We start from the raw sequence: 21153 nt of genomic DNA on the forward strand, positions 1-21153 counted from the left end.
ATGCGAGACAAGTTCTCAGTGTGAACAACATTTACTTGGAAGAAGACTCGGCTACAGTGATTGAGTAGATTCGAGGTCAGCATATCTGTGATAATTGACATCCACTTCTTTAGGATATACGCGGGCTTGCGAGAGAGTTTGGCTCCTTCTGAGCCTCTCACAAATATTGGAAGGCAAACAATATAGCGGACTGGATCGTCTTCTACACTGCGCATCATTCGGAAGAGATTCTCTAAGAGAATCATAAGTCTATTTATTTTCTATTTAGTCATATACTTTTTTTTGATTTTATTGGATGCACTCATGCTTGACTAGTGTGACTTGTTACTGTATCAAAAAAAAAAAAAAAAATGTTATGCTTACATGAGGAGCGAACCGGAAACAGTGTTATGGAACAATATAGAGGGCTCATTTGGTTTGCGAAAAAAAAATCATGGTCAACAAAATATAAAATAAAAAAATTTTAATTAACATTTTAAAAAAAATTATGTAGGGTATAAAAGCTATTTTTCTATTGGTCAGAAGTCGAGTTTTTTTTCTAAAATTACCATTAAGCCATCACAATTTATGGGCAAGAACTTTTGCATCGTTAAAAAAATATAATAAATATTATATTTATATTTTTTTAAAAAAAATAAGATGCGTTTGTGACCGATTAAATATATCAAAATTATTTTTTCAGCCATCACCTTCTAAAAATTCTGCGAGCGAACCACAGGAGTGTGGAAAAAGAAAATATGCCGTGTCGTCGAAGCTAGGAGGGATTCCGAGGGGCGTCTTCGGAGATGGAGGCGATATGGGGCGTCTCGTGGCGATCTCGGGCGGTGCCCGTTGGCCACTTACCGGAGAGATCGCGCCGACGCATGCTCTCCTCTTCACTCCCTCCGCTGGCGAGGGTGGCGGTGAGGTCCGAGTCCGGTGCCAACCGGATGTTCGTGTTCGGAACGGGATTCGTCGGCCGTTACGTGTCGGATCGGCTGAGGAAAGAAGGATGGTTCGATTCGCTTCCGTGTCCTAATTTCTGCTCCTTTTCTTTTTCTTGCCTCGTTTCTTTCTCGTCATGCTTCTCCACTTTTCTTCTGATTCCCGTAGATTACGCATCTTTTCAAGATTTATTATTCTCTTTTCTGTTTTCTGATATATTCGTGGAATCGAAGATCTTGAGAAAGTTAAGCTGTGCCGACCCTGATTCAGTTTTCATTTCTTTTCTAAGAGCTTTAATTCATTCAAATTTATTAATACAAGGATGTATTTCTAAATTAGATGGATGTGGCATGAACTTGCGTATTATTTGACATCTTATGAATCAGCGGAAATGGAATCTTGATGCATGATTGGTGTGAGTTGATTTCTTGATGTGGCGTTTTAGGGTGAGGAACAAGTGCTTGATTTCAAGATTTATTAGATGTTATAAAATACATTTTGAGTGCCATCTTTATCGCTTTCTGTGTTATCTTAGTTTGAAGCTCGCATTTAGTGTTGCTGATATATGATTTTCCTGTTTTAATTCCCTAAAATTATGACATGATCACAATAGGTCTACATAACCAACCACTCCATGTTTGTTCACATCACCATTGTATTTAGCTGTGAGTTGGAGGAAGCATGAAGATGTGGGAGAAATTTCAGTGGAAGTATGTTGAGGATGTTTAGGCTTTTGTTAGTTGATGTTCGCTGTCAGGAATAATGTCATGAGTTGATAGACCATTCTAGATATGGCATGTTTTAAAAGATGATTGTCAATTTGATTTGTAAGCAATGCTTGATGAGTGTCAAGAATTAACATGACTTTAAAGCATAGCTATACTTATGCTTTCTTGATTGTGCTAACAAACAAGTGTCTTAATTTTAAGAAGAGTGTATTATCTTCGCCGAATGCTAGTCATGCTTTCCTTTAAGAGCTTGAGAGCATCGATAACTTGCCATTGATGGACTTGTAAAGGATTCAGAAATAGGCTATAACTGATTGCTCTGGCATCTCCCTTGTTCAGCTTTTTGACTGTAGCTTATTTTGAGTCAAATATAATTAGGAGGACCTTTCTTTTATTTCTATCAAGTAACTTATGAAGTTTATGATATAAGATTAGAACTTTAGGAGTCCATAGTGGTGGTCTTAAATTCTAGGATGGATTTTCCTAGATAGAAGGCACCGATGCAAATTTGTTATATCTAGGAACTAAGAGAAGCTGGTGTCAGGTGTCATTACCTCTTCAATTTGCACTGTGTTGGTGAATTTTACTTGATAACTAATATCTAATTTCCTGTTTGCTTATTAGTTTTTCTAGTTTGGATTGTACTTCAAGATCTGGCCTGTATTCATAGTGGATTATGGGTGTGCGTGCTTCAAGAGGCCAAAATTCAAAATTATTGAATTGCTGATCAATATCCATCTTATTTTCTAAGGATTTTATTTGGATCAGCATGATCCTTTCATGCTCCAAAGTTTTGGAGAACTTGTCCTTTTAGCAAATTCTTACCTTACTCTCCCTAAAGCTATGTCGAAAATAAATGCCATATTATGTTTACTGTTGTACAACCTGTTCTTGAGCTCAGATGCGCACGTCATAGACAAAAGTCTGATGCTTGATGCAACATTTACAAGAGGTTGATAGTGTCTTAGATTGGTGGCTGATAAGGGTTCAGAACAATACTAGTTGAAGCGATGCACACCTAATAGACAATTATGGAACAAAATTTGAAAATTTTTTGGGGAGTTCTTTTTTCTGCTGTCAATAGGCTTTGCCTGTTTGGCTTGAGTTTGACACAAGCATTCCTGAGGATGACATCAATGAATTTTGGCCAAATACACATTTTGGGCTTCGACTCAAACCTTGTTTTGTTAGCAAGTAACCTTGAAAATGCTTATGAAGTTTTAGTTTGTACAATATGATGGAAGGTTTCGAACATGTACATGGCCACTTTTGATTTTTCGCAGACAGTTTTCAACTATTGTAAATCTTTATGCCTAGCAAAAGCATTTTGTATCCTTTTCTTAAAAAATATTAAGTTGCATTGTTGCCAAAAATGAATATCTATTCCACGTTTTGTCTCATTCTTCTTTTGATTAGAAGTAGTGACAGTGGAATGTTTCTTATTTCTTATATCTGCTGTTAGGCTTTACTTAGTGAACCATTGAGAGTTTGACTTTGAATAATACTGAGAATTTACTTTGTTCTACATTGAATTGCAGGCAGGTTTCTGGGACTTGCACTAATCCTAGTAGCAAGAGAGTACTTGAGGAGATGGGATTGGAAGCATTCATTTTTGATGTGCATAATAGCAAGTATGTTGGCACTTCAAATTTTAAGGTTTTAGTAATATAATTATTCTTTTCTTGGCAGTCTGCTGCTTTATTTACTGCTTGTTAGGTTGAGTAGCCTTCATACGCTGCAACATGCAACCCATCTTCTTATCTCCATCCCACCTATTGTAGGCATTGGTGATCCTGTAAGTTAACTACAATCTGGTTCATGTTTGGATCCTTACCCAGCATAACTTGAACTGTCATTTTTAAGATGATATTTTATCAAATTCCATCTTGGCTATTGTCATTTCTTATGCAGTTGCTCCGTTTACATGAAGACTTGCAAGGTACACTTAGTCACGGAAATCTTCAGTGGCTATGTTACCTGTCCTCAACAAGTAGGTCGACATCCAGTGTACCCTTAAATTTCTTCTTTGGTATTTTAGCTTCTTGGATATTGTTTTGCTATCCTTTTGTAATATTACTACTGATAGAATTCTATATGAATTTTTTATTGTATATTGCATGGAACTATTCTGCCTCATTTCGTGTCAGTGCAGAAGTTTAAAACATGATCTTGTTTTTTCCTTTTGGTTTCAATTTTTCAAGAAAACTTCTTAAAATATTCTCTAATTATATATTCTTACCTATTTGTGTCTGTGTGTGAGCGTATGTTTAAAGTCATCCGCACATTTCAATTGGGAAAAAAAATCAAGCCCACATGCCTATCCTTTTTGTTAATAAAAATAGTCTTTCTTATGTTTTTTGTGCAAGGCATTGTAGAAATGGCATAAACATGCTTCATATTTGCAAACCAACAAGGATCATGCATGATTAGATGATCCATGTTGATTGAAATGAAGACTTTTAGTGCCTGGAGTTGTATTCGGTTTAAATAGAATATCAATCATATGCTGCATTAAAAGTGGTAGGGTCAAGGAGTCTCTTTAAGCAACATTATGTAGATGCTGTTACAGATATGTCTTGCCCCCCTTAATTTGGTTACAAGTGCCTAGTGGGATGAGCTTCTTATTTGGTTCTTTGATCTGGAGATATCAGGCCCATTTTGCTCAGCCAACACTGCTCTGCACTAGGTAGGTATAAATGCATTCTACTTCATACTTACACCATGACCCAATTTGGAAATGGCATTTGGAATCCTCTCAATGACATTCAAACTATGAAACCTCCCCCGAGGAGATGAGAGTGCCAATCAAGGTATGCTGTCTGGATAACGGGCTGCATACCTGTGCATATCGAGTGTCGGTACGTCTTCTGTACCGTATATCGGTATCGAACCAGTATGGTACTGTATGTTCCGTACTGTCCGGTTCCATACAGTATGGCATACCATGGTGCCAATTATTGGACCATGCCCATATTTTTTTTAATTGGAGCATAGATTTTCATAAAAATGCATTTTCTTAGGAGTCATTATTGATGCATCTAATGACGGTAATTACCAGTATATTTCATGACACTAAATCAAATTCATTTTGATACTACTGGATGTTGCAAATCCTGTACTACATTTTTTTTTTTTTTGCATGTATGTAGCAAGAAAGCTGAACAAGCTTAATAGGATAAACTAAATTTTCTTTCAGGTTACTTGAAGTGGGATGGGCGGGTATTGATTAGAAAGTCTTGCTAATCCAATAAAAATGGTTTGATTTGGCTTGATTATATTTAGAATGAGGTTTTTAGTCTTTTGGAGAGATGACAATGCCCAGCTTGAAATGGGTGAAACAAGGATTTCAGCATGCTTGTTGTAAGCTTCATAATCTAGTCAGATGGTTCTGTTTGTTTCAACGAAACCATGGAGGTTTCATATGAAATAACTGGTGACACACAAGTCTTGGTCAATTTTGATAGTGGTTAGGACCAAAACAAGCTGGCCAGTTGCTAATGCAATTTAATATGCAAATGGTGGAGGACCCAAAAAATTATTTGATACTCTGGAATTTATCAGCCAAATGAAACATAGAAACCAGCAACTTCATAAAGTAGCTGCAAATAAGAAATTGTTCAGAACCAAGAACTGTATCTTACAATGGCAAACTTGTAGTTGTGCTGAAAGTTACCTCCATATGCCATTCTATCAAAATGCACAGAATATAAAAAACTGAAATTACTCTACAACCAGCATCTTCTCTAATCTCATCAAAGGAAGAACTTTTACATTTATTTCATGTTATTCAATTCATCCAAGCGGTGTCATTTCAGCAGATGCTTTCTATAACCTTTGTGCTTGAGGGGGACACGTGCACCTTCCTTAAGACCTCAATAAGAACTTCAGTGTCTACTTCACTCGATTTCATCAATACAATAATGTTCAGAATTATTAAATAAGATTAAGCTATCATTGTTTCTCACATGCTCTGCCTATATGTTGAAAAGAGTTGTTTAGTTGATTACAATTTAAGTCAAGGTTTAACTTATGAGTGGGATATTATGTCTGATAGGAAGTCATGGACTGAACAAGCCAAGAATATTGTCATAATCACTATCCTAAATGAAGTTCTGAAATTCAAATCCCATCTCTTGAGACTAGGGTTGCGACAGGTCAGAATTAAGTACAAGTCCGGTCTGAGAAGATTTAATCCATCTGCTTGATGAGTTAGCTCAGATTGGGCCTTCCTTGGTTTGTGCTCGGTCTCCATTAGTGGGCTAGGACATAATTTTGAAATTGATTAATGTCTGGTAGACCCATGCTGACCTGACTTGGGTTTGGATCTTTCTGGGGACCCATGTACCATGTCCCATCTAGGGATGTAAGCAAGTCGGACATGAGTAAGCCAAGCTTTGTTCAAGCTTGGGTCAGAATTAATAAAGTCTAGCTTGAGGTTGGATTGAGCTCAAGTCAAGCTGAGAAATCTCAGCTCTAGCTTGGCTTGTATAGAGTCGAGCAAACTCGAGCTCGGCTCGATTATCGAAAACAAGAAAATTATCATTGTACCTTCTTCCTGATCCCTCACCTCTTTCGTCACTCCTAGTTCGACCACCATTGCTGTCCGTCTTTGATGGCAACAACATCTCCATCCTCGTCGCTAGGAGGCGGATCTAGGATCATATTACAAGGACGAGGACTAGCAGCTGAGAGCTCAGGGCTTTGCCGCCGCCACTGACCCCATTTTTGAGGCACCTCCATCCTCATCACTAGTAAGCAGATCTAGGTTCACAAAGAAGAATAAGGACCAGCAGCCCATGAGTTCATCTTCTCCCTCGCCATCTTCTCCGTCTAATGGCGAGGAGGCAACAGGAGGGAAGGAGAACAGGAGGGAGATCTTGAAGGATCTTTAGATCAATGGCGAGCCCTTGGCATCATGGCAGGGCAACAGGTTGACAGCGACGGAAAAGAATTGAAGTGAGGTCAAGGACCTTGAGAGGTCAGAGAGTGGATGAGAAGAGGCCAGGGTTGGAGGTGGTGGTAGAGCGAATGAATTTGAGGTCTCGGGCAGTGGCCTAGAAACCCTAAGGATTTAGAGTTCTTATCTTATTAACAAATTGCTAGATAAAAATCGAATGGCTTAATAATAAGTTCAGATTATAATAAGACATGCATACATAGTATATATATGTATGTGTGTGTGCGTGCGTGTGCGTGAGCCAAAAACAAGCAAGCTGAGCCCAGCTCATGCTCGATTCATTCACTAAACAAGCAAGCCTAGCTGAAGCTGAATTCTGAGCCAAATAAAGCTGGCTTGCAAAGAGCTCGCTCTTCTGACACCTTAGTTCCACCTCTAGGCTCTGGATTTTGATTAAAGGTATGGCTAAATCCATATTACCTCAGGACTATGTCAAACTTAGGCCTACCTATCCTTAGTGTTTCTAACTTAAAGAGGAAGCAAGAAGTGACTAGATAATATTTCATATTACGTCTATTGGAAAACAAGATCAACCTGCTTGGAAGTATTCTTATATCATCTGCTGTGTTCCAAATTTCCCACATCCCAGCTTGGAGAATGAAATTTATAATACTTACCTGTGCTTCTCAGCTGAATTACATAATAATAAAAAAAAAGATGGTGATTAGTTGATCTGTAGTCATTGCAAATCATCGTACATTGGAACCACAGGCCTTGAGCAAGATGTGTTCTATATTAATTGAAGTCACTTTGAAGCTGCCACCCGATAGTGGAACAAGAGTCCAGGTGGAATGAATAACTCTTGACATGAGCACAAAGCATTGAAGGAAGGGCTTACACAAGAACTTCAATGAAACTGAGGCTGAACACAATTATCTTCACTCGGGGTTACATTTGTATGCTAAGTTTTTAATGAATTAGTATATAGCTAGATTCCTCCAGCTTTATTTTTAAATTTTTTATTACTGTGTTCATCCAAAGCCTCTGCCAAATCATTTAATTATGTTTGTATAGAATGTACTTCACCTAATCGAACAAGCTTTTACTAATGAAGAAGAAGTTGTTAATCGATCTTTTGTGGCAGGTGTTTATGGAGATTGTAGTGGTGCTTGGGTTGATGAGGAGTAAGATGCTACTTTTTCTTCATGGTTGTCTATCAGAAAGCTTATTTCAATGATCTTACACAAGTCAGCTACTGCATGCAGCTACCCTGTAAACCCTCAAAAAGAATCCGCTAAGGCAAGGCTTGCAGCAGAGAAAGGATGGCTTGCTCTAGGCCACGAGCTTGGTGTGGTAGTTAATATATTTCGACTAGGTGGAATCTATGGGCCCGGAAGAAGGTTTGTTTATAAGGTCTGTCATGGGGTTTCATTCATTTTGTTGGTATTTCATCAGTTTTTTATTCACAATTATGAACCTGAATTTGGCATGCTGTATAAACGTAGTCCTGTTTCTCAATAGCGGAAACCTCAAAATACACCATCGGCTTGAGTTTGGACTTGAATGTTTGCTGTGAGCCTCTCAATGATTTTATGTACTAATGATCTCATATCTGCTGGTCTCTTGCAGGATTATGATACAATACTATTTATAGTATTCTGTTAATGGTCAAAGAAATTTATTCACAATCACAAACTTGTGATCAAATTCTTTTATATTAGCCCATGATCGTTTTACATGCATGACATTGCTGTACCTATCCTTTTATTCTCCATGTGTATCAAAATTTTGATATATTACCATATAGAACTTCAGATTGATTTGCATTCTAAATGGATAAGAAGGCTGTGGAGCACATGCAACCTGCCTTATTCACCCTTGTGAACATGCAAATCGCCTAGAGACTTGTTTCTGAATAAACAACTTTTTTAACTATATACTTTTCATTTGGTCTGGCTCTGAACTTCCACCATGTTGACTGATTTTAATTATTTCAGTGCTTTGGATACCATACTTAAACGGGAATCCCTGTCAGAAGGACAAAAGAGGAGGGAAACTAGGCTTTACACAGCACGGGTTCATGTTGCTGACATCCATCAGGCAATCAAGGCCAGCTTTGACATCCTATCTTCAGGGTACGTGCCACTTCAGAGCTCATTTAGCCAGATTTTTTTGTCTTGCCTTCTAATGTTATTTTAAAGCCACTTGCCACCTTTATATTTCTTTTCTTTTATTTTTTGTGTGTTTTTTATTTCAATGAAGCAGTCTTGTTTTTCTTCTTTGTTTTTATATTTGAGGCAAACAAAATAATCAACTCCTAGTTTCATCTCATTTTCATTTTGTTTTATTTTACTATCACATTTATATGAACTTGTGTAGGTAATTGTAGTTGTTTTCTTCTGGGTGTTAAATCTGTTTGCTATTTAAATCTTCCATTCATGTTCTCCAATGATTTCTAAATTTTTAACTATCTAAGATTATTTGATTAACTCATCTTCTTTGAGAACTCAGCCTTTTGGGCCACATAGAAGCAAAGAGGCCAAATCTGCTGCAGGACACTAACCTCCATCCAGATGGAAACTTACATGTGTGGTAGTTTCGAAATCATTTAAATCGGGGTGCTTATGAATGCTTCGAGGCTGAGTTTGATAACTTGGGGTGAGATAAGGAAATCTTATGACATATCCTACCTATAAGGGTTTTTTCGCAAATCGCGCCCATCATTTCAAATTTACATATAAATCCTTGCTTATCCATATTTACAAATTGAGCCAGTAAATATGTTTTTAAATTGCAAAAAAAAAAAAAAACTACCTTGTTAGCCTTCCATCACCCCACTTTACCACAGTCCCTAGTTAAGCTAACCAGGGGTGGCAAAATTTCTAACTCGCCCCTGGTTATCTCAAGCAGGGATCCCCAATGACTTCCTATCCTCCCCCTTGCACACGAGCAAAACCTCCTTTGCTCATCAAGGTTTTTGCCATCTCCTTTCATCCTCCTGCTGCCCACTGCCACCGGTGCCCTGCCTTGCATCCAACAATAGCACAACATTGTTGTAGGTGCCAACACCCTCCTCATTATCTGCGCGATCTTGAGTCGCCTGCACCGGATGGTTAAGAAAATGACCATCCAATGTTCTGTTAGAGCGCACCTTACTGTAGGTGCTTTTTGCAAAAAAAAAATGACATTATCTTTTGTAAATAGGGATAAGATGAAGTTCTATATACAATTTCGATAAAATGATGGGTGTGATTTGCAAAGGAAGCCTATCTATGATAGTCTCCATCCTTACGGAAACTTGGGTGGAATTTGCGGCCTGCAAATTTTTTGGAGCCTCAAGACATTTTCTGTCATGAATTATATAAAATTCAAATTTTCAGTTTTGTTTTTCATCAGGCCAGAGATGGGTGAAACGAATGCTCGCTTGCTAGCAAACAATTTTATAAATTTTCTAGTTTTGTAGTTGTTTTTTTTTTTTTCCTGTTGGTGTAGTAAATTAGTTATAACGTCAATCTCTCAAAGGTGGATTAGGCAATAATGCCCAGGTTCAAGCCCTTCGGGGTGCATCCCCCTGTGTTTAGTTCTGTGTAATTTATCTTAGGCAGTTCTTCCATCCCTTTCTCAAACATCAATTCCAGCAAGTATTTTTTACTTTTCTGCCACATTAGTCTAGCACATGGCATTCCACTTGATTTCATTATATCTGTGGATAGCTCAACCTTTCTTAATCATAATTTTCTGCACAAATGGACCTCCATATAACATGTTGTTTGAGGTAATCTCTTGTTCGTCGACCAACAGCAGACAATTTTTTTTTCAGGAAAATATACAATGTCGTGGATGATGACCCCGCCCCAAGAGCAGAAGTGTTTGCCTTTGCAGAGGCCCTGATTGAGAGAAGATGGCCTCGCATGGCAAGCAGGTCCGCATGCGGCAGTCTAGAGGATTTAAAATCCCTGAAGGAAAACATACATCATGGTGAGAAGCGCGTGTCAAATGCCCGTCTAAAGAAGGATCTTGGTGTTAGGCTTCTATATCCAACATACAGGTTGGGGCTTCAGAGCATTTTGGATTCTTGGGAACTATTTCCAACAGATAGAGAGAGCCAGCAGCACGACAGGGGATGGGAAGCCTAGGATCCAGATTACGGAGGGGCAGGAGGGTTGGTTAAAACTTAAAACTAGCATGGCCTGCCTATGGCACTCCACCCTCAATGACAACAATTGGAGTGCCGGCAAAGCCTATATATTAAGCAAACCTCATCATGTACGAGAGCCTATATATTCTTAATCTCCATTTCATGTACAGCAACCTACTGTTAGCCTGTACAACTACCTAACCGCTGATGTCACGTTGGTCGCCACCAAATCCCTCACATTTCTGTCTGGCCGCCTCCCCCAGAATTCCCGCATCCGATCGGTCAGAGAGTCCGGAAATGAACTATAAGCGGTGGATGGGAAGCAGCAACGTTCTTTAATGCTAGGCGAGGAATCTTGTAATAGGTTAAATCTAATTGACCTAAGCACCGCTAAACCTTAGTGTAGTTTGTTGTCTCTCATAAGATATCTAGTTTGCCTTTTGCCACGAGTCGCTGACAACTACCGTATTGAAATATAATGAATCTCCCACAAGGGAGATGGAGATCAACACAGGTGCAATACTCACCAAGCTAACAGTCAGACGTGGAGCCGCTTGATTTCGAGAAATTTTTGGTTGGATCAAATTCACCAACTCAGCGGTGGGGTGGATCAGTCCAACCACAAAGGGACATGCCCAAACATGCGCGGTAAAGAAACAGGGAGGAAGGGAGCAATACAGCCGTGTTTGGTTCCACCGTCGAGCTGGTGGACTTTGTCCAACCTATAATTTTAACCTGCTTTCCGAGCTCCTTTTTCAAAAGCTAATAATTTTTTTTTTCCCATTATAATAGGATTAGACTGTCACACCCAACTAAAACTCAAAAAGATCTCGTACTCAAGCGCTCAATGGTCGCTATCATGGGCCCAGCTGGGCGAGAAATGGTTGTGCGCATGCGAAGTAGCCCAAGCCTGTACAAAGCCCCAGTCATATGTTAATGGACCAGGCAAAGGAACAGTGCCACCAATGCCCACATCATGCACGCTCGTGTTCGCGGCAATCGTCCAAGATGCGTTCTTGGATGGATGCATTTGACGGTTACAGCCAAGCATGTGTATGAAGTCAATTCTAAGTTGGCTCAGCTTACAAAGCGTTGTGAAAAACAATTATACAGAGTTCTCGCGATGCAAATTTATGACTTTTTGAAGGGCAAAGTGAAACATCCCTTTTGAAGTTTGTTAGCATTGACAAAGAGTCGGATTTTACATTCACGGATTGATTTAAGCTGTTTCCTGACGACATCCCTCGACTACCGTGGGAAATATGGTTTGGAGCACTCCAAACTTGGAGATTTGTGATTCATAGGTCAGGTTGAGTAGGTGTCTTGATTTATTTATCTTTGATAGAAAGTTGGGAAAATAATTTAAGCATACAAATACTATATGCTGCTCCACTTATAATCAAAACCCAAGAAAGTCAATGGTCAATCTTCTAGTTCCCCTTCTTTATTCCCCTCCATTTTAAAGCGAAGCTAGCCTTGGCAATCAATTTTTAATGAGGAACAAACACGTCAAGGGTGATCATTATTGTGGGGTCTACAAGTTGATGGATGCATCCTACTACCGTATACAATCCATGGTTGGAGGATATAGTAGCTCCTATTTCCGATGTGCACTGATTAGTATGTCAAGAGGAGTTAAATCATGGTATGCATGTATGCTACTGTCAAGAGAAATCTAAAGATTTTATTTATTTCACTTATCAAAGCATCACAAGCATTTGCAAATACTCCACATTCTTGGAGTGAACACGCATATAAAGGATGACGCGCAACATAATCATCAATGGATTGGTCGACAAAAAATAAAAACACACGTCATTATCATGCAAACCATGGATATTTTGAGATTGTATTGTGGGGTTGGAGGAACAGTACCACAACAGCGATGTATATTGGAGAGAGCCTACTTCGAACCCAAGTATTCTCCTGGCAATTTCTCTGAAGCTTCTTTCGCGCATACGAGTCAAGGAGGGAGGGCGACAGCCCCAGGCGGTGACCGGACCCATCAATACGAAATAGCTGGTTGACTAAAAGTCAACCACTCCCGTAAACAAGGGAAGAGGCGTGGTCGGTAAGCACACCGAATGCAGAAGCGGATTCTTCCACGTCGGAACCGCGTAAAGAAAGAGACCCATTGAACGCTCCCCGTTCACACGGATTCCAGCTCAAATAAAATCCCAACGACGCCGACGACGGGGAAATTGGGTCCCCAAAAGTCCAGCCTTTTCCTCTCCTCCTCCGCCCCTCGCCGCTGCCTACGCCACCGCCATCGTCGTCTGCCGGTGGGGTCTCGGTTTCGCAGCCGTGGGCGCTGTAGGCGGTGAGAATTTCTGTTATTTTTGCTCTTCGTTCTGAGATTTTGCGTTGGTTGTTTCCGATTTTGTTTCGTTTTTCGTGGATCGAAAAATGGATTGTTAGATAATAAAATAAGATCTTTTGGGGTTTCTTCTGCTATATTTGTGTGCGTCAGGGTATTGGATTTATACGTTTTGAGTCTGGGAAAGGATTCAATCGTCCGGCTGTTTAATTCTCTATCTATGAATCATTGGAGTTCCCTGGATTCTTTTCCGCGTTTTTCTTTGTATTGTTATGTTGGGGGTCTGAATCAGTGCAGAGCTCTGTTTTGTTAATTTTATTGATATATGCTTCCAAAAATACTTAGCTTCTAAAGCTGCTTCGGCTTCAAAAATAGTTTCTTGCTATTCTTTGGGTTATGAATTATGATTAATTAATATATAATCGGTATTGGTATGCGATGGTTGAGGGGTTTCCGTTGTTCTATGTTTTCTTCTGTTTTCCTCTGTTCCTCTTATAGGTTTATTCACTCGATTCATGGACCTCTCCTGCAGTTGCATATAATAGAAGACTTGGTGTACTGTGTGCCGAGCTCTTCGTTTTATATGAAATACTCTCTCTCTCCCTCTCTGTGTGATCTGGTTAGCTTGTTTGGAGTAGAGGGGATTTGAGATTTTGTAGCTTCAACTACTATACCTGTTGGTGTTTGTAGTAGAAAGACGGAGGATTGAAGGGATCATATATTTGATGTTCTGCGAAATGGTGCAGTGATTCGTGTGAGGTCAAAGTCATTATTTTGAATCCTTGGCACCTAAGCAATTGTTACAAAAGATTTTTATAAAGTGCCAACTGGAAACAGATTGACAAAGGAGTATATTTAACTTATTTTGAAAATGACCAGTTATAGTTTTGGAAGTATTGGGGAACATAGCGTGGTAGCGTAGTAAGACAGAACGGCCTTAATTCAGTTGGTTGGCATTCCTCTTCATATAGAAGAGGTCCATGGTCAAATCCTGGTGATGGCAAACACATTGTTTTCTCAAGGAAAAAAAGAGAGGAAAAATGTTGTTGTATCTAGTTTCCTAGGTTGCAATAAAAAAATTCTAATAAAGCTTCTTTTTAGCTGAAGTTATTTGTTGTGAATCAGGCATTAGGTTTCAGGAATTTGCAACCTTGGCTGCAGGATTACTAATTTCTGCTGGATGTCTTCTGTTGTGGTCTGAAAGGATCCTATATAGGTAGGGCACCAGACATTAGGTTGCAGGGCTTAATAAATGGGTATTTGAGTTAATGAGGCATTCATTGAGAATCCTATATAAAATAGACGCACAGATCAAGATTGTAAGAAAGTTGCTCAAATCAAATTTTGGATAGTCCATGATACATCTATGACTGCCTTAGACCATTTCTAGGAAATATAGATTATTTTTTGTCTGGTAAATACTGATTGTTTAGCCACTGGATTCGGGAAATCTTGATTGTCTGTGTGTATATATATATATTGTGTGTCTGTGTGTGTGTTGGGTTATGACTGCTGTGCTTTCAGGAGTCCTGTCATACCTTGTTCATTACCTGAAAGCATTTATTGAATACTCTGTCTGAGTGGAATAGGGTTAATTATTCCAGATATTGATTTTTCCTTACAGTTTGGGTATTTGATCGGTCCACTTACTTCTATTATGTCAATATACGTGCACATATATCACTAAATATAATGGATAAGGCTTGTTATTTATGCTTTTTTTAATTTAAATATATAATCACTCATAACATTGCTTTATCATTTTTTTGTGGAGTACCTATGTGATTACATTCGCTTATTGAAATAACTTTAGATAGGAAGAGACAGAAGAGATCTTTATTTGCTCTCTACAATTGTGTCTCTTCTTTACTTTTACTTCTGATTGGGTTTCAGGAATTCACTAATTTGGCTGTAGGATTATTAGTTGATGCTGGATGTCTTCTGTTTTGTTTTGGGAGGATCTGTTTTGCTAATGCATTAGAATTTAGGTTTTGAAATGAAGAAATGAAGCATTTTTCTCTCAGTTTTTCCCCTGCTGTTGCCTACTTTTTTCTTAGTTTAATGGGCATTAACCTGTCATTATGTTCTGAGTGCTACTGAAATTTGGTTCCACTGATTTTGTTTTGTTGTTATCTATTTGCAGATCTTTTGAAAAATGGAAATATTAAGTGCCTTCTCTCTGCCGCCAGGATTTGGCTTCCATCCAACAGACGCGGAACTTATTTCTCATTATCTGAAGAGGAAGATACTTGGTCAGAAAATTGAGTTTGAAATTATACCAGAGGTGGACATATATAAGCATGAACCATGGGACTTACCTGGTAACTACACTGTGTCATATTATTATGTCTTTTGATTAGAGGGCTCTCAAAGAAAAATTTCATTGGGAGTCAACTGGGAATGACATAATTAGAATTAGTCTGCAATAATATATCTTCCTTATCTTCCTTCACATGGTTTTAAATGTAGATTAAGTTAGTGGAATTACCTGTAAATATTTTTCTAAAAATGTGACCTACGGTCTAACTGCAGGCTAATGCTCTGGCTGCTTTAAACAATTATCTACATATAAAGGGTTTTTGTATTTCTGAAATTTCATGCAACTACTATATACAAATTTAGCATTCTAATCTGTAGTATGTTTTATCGAGAACACTGTAATATTGTGAATTAGCCTCTATTGCAAGTTGTCCTGGTCTATTGAAGAATTTCAGGATTACTGAACATAGAGAATGGGAGCATATACTATACCATTATTCCAAATCTGTCTCACCTTTTTGCTTGTACTTTGATCTGTCATGCAGCACAATGTCACATTCCTACGAGAGATAGCAAATGGCATTTCTTCACTTCCCGTGACAGAAAGTATCCTAATGGTTCTCGCTCAAATAGGGCTACAGAAGCAGGGTATTGGAAATCAACTGGTAAAGATCGGAACATCAAGCTTCACAATCGGGTTATAGGTACCAAGAAAACTCTAGTTTTCCATGAAGGCCGTCCTCCTTGTGGGAAGCGTTCTGATTGGATCATGCACGAATATTATATAGATGAGAATGAGTGTAAAGCTGCTCCTGGAATGAAGGTAAGCCTTCTAATTTCCATGATGGTATGTTACAGCACAGATCAAATATATTTGCTATTCCAGTAGGAAGTGTCTATAACATAATGCGGTGCAGGCTTATAACCATAATAACTGTGCAGATGATAGAAGAAATGAAGTTCAACTGAAGAATGTTTTAAAACTCATAAAATACTACCCTGTCCATTTGTTGATAAAAGGATTGAGCAAGGGCCCATCCAAATGCACTAAAGATCAAATACTACCCTGTCCTTTTATAAAATAGACTTGTTATAAGTTTTTCATTTATATCTAATGTAGGTCTTCAAGCAAGTCATAGTTCTGTTATCACACATGTGAAAGTGCACATGCACGCGCATGTGCGCACACAAAAAATGCATGAAAGTGAATAAAAAAAAGGAGATTTACCCATGATTCTAACTTATCTTGAACCTTTAAGTTAATTCCCATCTGGTTGCTTGTCTTTGTCATGTGAAGATTACAATCACTTAAAAAAACTGATTTTGGGGGGGAAGTCCTAGTTATCGAAGCATAGATGACCTTACATCACGTGCATTCTTTTGTTCCTGTCTATCAATAACTGTATGGATTGCGCGATGGATGTGAAGAAGTAGGTCGTATGAGTGTAAAGGGGTTCATCCTGAATCTTTTCTAAAATTTATATGTTAAGAATTATCTTGTAAAGCTCCTCTAAACTAATGATGTGGCTTTCTTCTTGTTGCAGGATATATTTGTCCTTTGTCGTGTAACCAAAAGGAATGGTTGGGCATCGGAAGGTGAGATGACCCAAACCAAAGAAGTCAGTGATTTCCAAGAGCAACCAAAAGATATGGTTGGCTCAGTGCCACGTGAGGAATCATCAACTCTATATAACAATGTGGAGGATATTGAGGCATGGCTTTCAGAACTCTACGATCCTGACTTTAGTGGCATTCCCTCTATCGATGAAGTCAACAATGAAGCAGAGGTATGTCCCAAGCTCCTATCGCCATTGTCAAGAATTATCATAACTTAAAACAAGATATGAAGCAGGAAATACATAACTGAATAATCGATAGTTATTTTATTCCAGTTATGCAAAGAAATCTCTGTTCTCTCTTTAATATTATAGCTTATCTGCCATATTGTAGGTGTATGTCAATTGCCATCATACTCTACTGTTGAATAACATGTAATCTAAAGTAGTTGATCATTAAACTATGCAGTGAATCAAATCATTAGTTGTGAAACTATCTACGGTATTAAATGAAAATGGTGATCGTGACTTCCTTGAAAACCTGTCAAACAAAGATCAGTACTTGCAAAAATAAGAACTGCATATTGAGCTCTGACTTAAAGTGTTTTAAGTAGCTTGCCTTTAAACTATCTGAAAGGGCCAAAGCTTTCCGTATTAAATGCCTATATGTCTAGATCTTTGCAATATGATGTCACTGAGAAAATCACTGCAATGCCTGCATATGCTGATTATTCTGCTCTTAATGTTTCACAGGCAGATCATGCTTCTCTTGTGTCAAAGCAAGAGCCAGTGGAATCTTGTCTTCAGCCAGCTGGTGCAGATGACAAAGACTACTTATTACCTGATGATATCAGTAGTATTCTGCGATCTGGTTCTGATAACTTCGATCTTGATATGTTTGGAGAGTCCAATTTTGGAAGCATAGGTGTTGCTTCTGTTCTTCAGTATAATGCTGGGATGGCAGGTTATGACCTTTCCCCTGCTGCAAGCAACTTTGTATGTGAAGGTGTGAAGAGAGAGGATGAAAACATTGATACAGGGATTCAAATACGACAACGCCATGCAAAACCATCTACCGTAATTTCAAATCATAGTATTAAACTTCAAGTTCACAAGATGGAATCAAGGAACCCTGGACTTGTTAATCGGACAATCCAACTTGTCAATGAAGACCGCCATCTTGATATGAATGATGGTGATAATAAGCACCTATCTGATGCAGAATCCAGTACAATCTCCAACTCTGAAGGCAATCAATCTGATCTATCTTGCCATACTGCTTCTAAGACACTACAAAAAAGGTCAGCTGATCCAGTGAGGCCACAAAAAATTCCCGGCAGTCTTGGTGATAAGGTCTGCTGCACCCAGGGAGTTATCAGGGGGCTCAATAGGCTGTTATGTGGATGTTCATCTGCTGGTTTGAATTGCTTGTTTTTTGGCGCTTGCATGGTGGGAACTGCTGCTCTAATTTTATATTTTCTGCTTCGCGATGCTCGGCGCTTCCTTGCTAGCTACAACTCTCTTGGTTTGTAGTACGTGAATAATTGGCTGCAGGGTTTTCCACATATTTATGAAGTTGATAGGAACACTAGATGTAGTTTCTTGACTTGCGACTGCTTTTGTGAACAGGAGCTATGGTTTCACCCAATGTTTTTATATGGGGTTTTGTATAGTCCTGTATACAGTAGGATGGGTTTTTTGTTGGGTGGTTACCAATTATAGTGGAGGTATCTGTTCATTTATGTCTCTTGTATTGCTGCTGTTGATAAATAAAAGATTAGTTTAGCACCTCTTCTCTTGCAGCTCTACTTGCAAGACAATAGTTTTTATGGACTCTGCTTGCGAATATAGTCACAGACCAAGGGTGGTCGGCGGAGGAAACATGACACCTTTACTGTAATTTCTTATTGTGGCTGCCTGGTCCTCTTACTTTTTAAGTGTCTTGATGGGGCTTTCAGTTCCCAAATCAACCGGAGCGAGACAATGAACAAGAAGGCTATGGAAGACCTGAAAGCAGAAAGGTTTGGTTATCTTAATTATTTGCTCAGCAGCTAATACATTAGGAGTGCACGATGAGATTATTTTCTTTAACCATTATTTTGAGATATTTTAGATTAAAAAACTGAGCTGTCATTAAATCATTAGAAGGGTGCTCCAAGGAAGAAACTGATTTCATTTTTCCTACGTATCTGGCGCCCACCGAAGGTTGTATTGGTTTGCAAGAGAGATTCAGGATCAGATGTCGTTTGTCTGTGCTCCTAATCTATTCAAGGTTAGGATGTCATTTATCTGTATTCCAAATCATCATCCCATTGCTTTTCATAACACATTAATTCACTAGTGTGTGTGCAATTGATGATAGCAGGGGGCTTAAATAGCTCAGGGAGTTTCCACCCTACCATCAGCAGGGACAGGTTTTTCACTCTGAAATCAGCACCACTGTATGAATGAATCAGCTTATGATCTAAGCATGCTGAAATGAATCAAAGCAAACAATTTGGTCATGTGGGAGCTGAAGATACATAGAAAAACTAGAGGAGACGATCTGAAACAATGTTGTGCTTACAATGTTATATATGGAAAACAACGCCGCAAATGGCAAAGCACTTGCTACACATAACAAGCGAAGCAAAACCAGAAGGCTTTCGTATCTGCCCAAAGAAAGCCGAAAAAGAAACACAGCTACAAAAACACATGTTACGTGGACTAGAACATGGTTTTCTTTATTTCTCAGCTCTCCAACCCTCAACACGAATCAACAGAGGCCACGGAAACTAGGCTGATCTCAGTGGTGGCCAGGCAGCTTCTCCATGAGCTTTTCCATCATGCCCTTCTTCTCGTGGTCATGATGCGTCTCGTGGTGCACCTCATGGTGGACAGTGGAGCCGGCATGGCTGTGCTCCTCCGTGTGGTGTCCGCCGGGCAGCTTCTCCTTGATCTTGTCCATCATGCCCTTCTTCTCGGGTTCATGGTGCACCTCCTGGTGGACATACTCCGTGCGGCCGTGCTTCTCTGAACCTTTTCCGCCGGGCAGCTTCTCCGTGATCTTATCCTTGACACTCTTCTTCTTTCTTCGGCCCCCCTGCCCATCATCTTCCGACTGCCCAAAAGTAGGAAAGACCATCAGATGATCGTTCTTCTAAAAGTAAAAACGACCATCTCTGCTGATATATAACCAATATGGCTTAGTAGTCCTTCCTGGTACCCTTCTACATGCCCTTACCGTAGAGGTTGTTTTAAAATTTGGACAACTGTTGTTGTTGGAGATGCCTAAATGTGACACGACGTAGAAATACACACAAACTAAATCGTGGCATGCATCGCACGTACGGTACCTACTATGAACTATACCACTTTCTTTTAACTTGTCGACGTGAATTCATTGATGATAAGACTACCATAAAATTTTTAATTTAAATGAACCTGATCCGATTAAATTACCAAGATGCTATTAAGATGGCAGCGGCACGTAATCCTATTCATTCTAGAGAGAGAAAGATAAAAGAGAGAGAGAGAGAGAGATCTTGTATACAGAGCTGGAGCTGCTGCTGCCGGAGCGGTGGAGCATGCCGGTGATGGAATGGTGTTCCTCCCGGTGGCCGCCTCCGCCGGCGGTGCTGCGGCGCTCCTCCCGGAGAACCTGCGTGTGTCCGCCAACGTGCTCCTCCGCCCGCCGGATATCGCTGCCGTACCCATCCCTCATCCCCGGATTCCCTGCCATCCTCTCTCGTTCTCTCTCTCTCTCTCTCGAAGCGTATTTGGACGTAGCAGAAGATTGGAATGCTGCGTTATATATAGGATCAAGGGGAGGATCGGCACTTGGTTGATGGAGCATAATTCGATGGCACGTGCTAGTGCAGCATCGAGGTTCTTGGGAATGGAGACACGTGCGAGCGGAGGAGTCAGAAAGGGCTGGATTTGCGCAGGTGTGAGAGAGTAGCTAGAGTCTCGTTTCGTCTACGATCCGTTTCCGTGGCATTCGATCCCGGGCTGGCCGTTTAAAGAACAAAAGTTAGTTAACGGCTAAGAGATCGGGTCAAAGTTGCAGTTCGGACCAAATGCAGAGTCTTACAACAAAAAATGGAAAAACTTCAAAATTAGGGCAGCAAAACCATGCAGCTATGGCTGCTGCATGCGTTAGCTTCACCGTTAAATATTAATTTTAGATGGAAATAGAATCGTTTCGAGGCCGATTAAATATGCAAAATATAGCCAGGTTAGAGGAAATATAACTTGGATCATGGAGCATCGTTTACGTATGACTGCATAAGTTTACCGATCCAGGGGAAATAATCGAACAACTTCAATTATGGGTTCTACCTAGCTCCTGTTCC

The 21153-nt window shown here is 39.5% G+C and overlaps 3 protein-coding genes across 4 annotated transcripts; 2 read left to right on the forward strand and 1 right to left on the reverse strand.

Moving 5' to 3' along the window:
• Positions 1 to 692: 692 nt before the first annotated feature.
• LOC103703766 (protein YeeZ) lies at positions 693 to 10888 on the forward strand. 2 transcript variants are annotated; one of them, XM_026803287.1, is made up of 8 exons: positions 693 to 994; positions 3191 to 3283; positions 3369 to 3447; positions 3564 to 3681; positions 7694 to 7733; positions 7815 to 7949; positions 8547 to 8684; positions 10370 to 10888. In XM_026803287.1, exons 1-8 carry the CDS (start codon positions 786 to 788, stop codon positions 10683 to 10685), a joined length of 1128 nt encoding a protein of 375 aa, XP_026659088.1. In that variant the 5' UTR covers positions 693 to 785; the 3' UTR covers positions 10686 to 10888. The 2 variants fall into 2 exon arrangements, with proteins under 2 accessions (XP_026659088.1, XP_008784961.1); XM_008786739.2 differs by having other exon boundaries at positions 3564 to 3642.
• A 1967-nt stretch (positions 10889 to 12855) lies between these two features.
• LOC103703765 (NAC domain-containing protein 74-like) lies at positions 12856 to 18621 on the forward strand. Its single transcript, XM_008786737.3, has 5 exons — positions 12856 to 13007; positions 15148 to 15325; positions 15809 to 16086; positions 16808 to 17050; positions 17573 to 18621. The coding sequence occupies exons 2-5, from the start codon at positions 15160 to 15162 to the stop codon at positions 18350 to 18352; spliced, it is 1467 nt and encodes a 488-aa protein (XP_008784959.1). The 5' UTR covers positions 12856 to 13007; positions 15148 to 15159; the 3' UTR covers positions 18353 to 18621.
• Positions 18622 to 19249: 628 nt separating this feature from the next.
• On the reverse strand, positions 19250 to 20905 carry LOC103703843 (dehydrin DHN1-like). Its single transcript, XM_008786859.3, has 2 exons — positions 20352 to 20905; positions 19250 to 19919 (listed from the first exon to the last, which is right to left on the reverse strand). Exons 1-2 carry the CDS (start codon positions 20652 to 20654, stop codon positions 19605 to 19607), a joined length of 618 nt encoding a protein of 205 aa, XP_008785081.2. The 5' UTR covers positions 20655 to 20905; the 3' UTR covers positions 19250 to 19604.
• Positions 20906 to 21153: the final 248 nt, after the last annotated feature.

Source organism: Phoenix dactylifera, chromosome 6 (assembly GCF_009389715.1).
Source record: "Phoenix dactylifera cultivar Barhee BC4 chromosome 6, palm_55x_up_171113_PBpolish2nd_filt_p, whole genome shotgun sequence".
Lineage (NCBI taxonomy): Eukaryota > Viridiplantae > Streptophyta > Magnoliopsida > Arecales > Arecaceae > Phoenix > Phoenix dactylifera.

Coding starts and splice junctions, on each gene's coding strand:
- LOC103703843 (XM_008786859.3), bottom strand. CDS start 20,654: ATGCTCCATCAACCAAGTGCCGATCCTCCCCTTGATCCTATATATAAC. Junction 19,920..20,351: donor GCAGCAGCAGCTCCAGCTCT/GTATACAAGATC, acceptor ACTTTTGGGCAG/TCGGAAGATGATGGGCAGGG.
- LOC103703766 (XM_026803287.1), top strand. CDS start 786: ATGGAGGCGATATGGGGCGTCTCGTGGCGATCTCGGGCGGTGCCCGTT. Junction 7,734..7,814: donor GGTGCTTGGGTTGATGAGGA/GTAAGATGCTAC, acceptor TACTGCATGCAG/CTACCCTGTAAACCCTCAAA. Junction 8,685..10,369: donor TTTGACATCCTATCTTCAGG/GTACGTGCCACT, acceptor TTTTTTTTTCAG/GAAAATATACAATGTCGTGG.
- LOC103703765 (XM_008786737.3), top strand. CDS start 15,160: ATGGAAATATTAAGTGCCTTCTCTCTGCCGCCAGGATTTGGCTTCCAT. Junction 15,326..15,808: donor TGAACCATGGGACTTACCTG/GTAACTACACTG, acceptor TCTGTCATGCAG/CACAATGTCACATTCCTACG. Junction 16,087..16,807: donor AAGCTGCTCCTGGAATGAAG/GTAAGCCTTCTA, acceptor TTCTTGTTGCAG/GATATATTTGTCCTTTGTCG.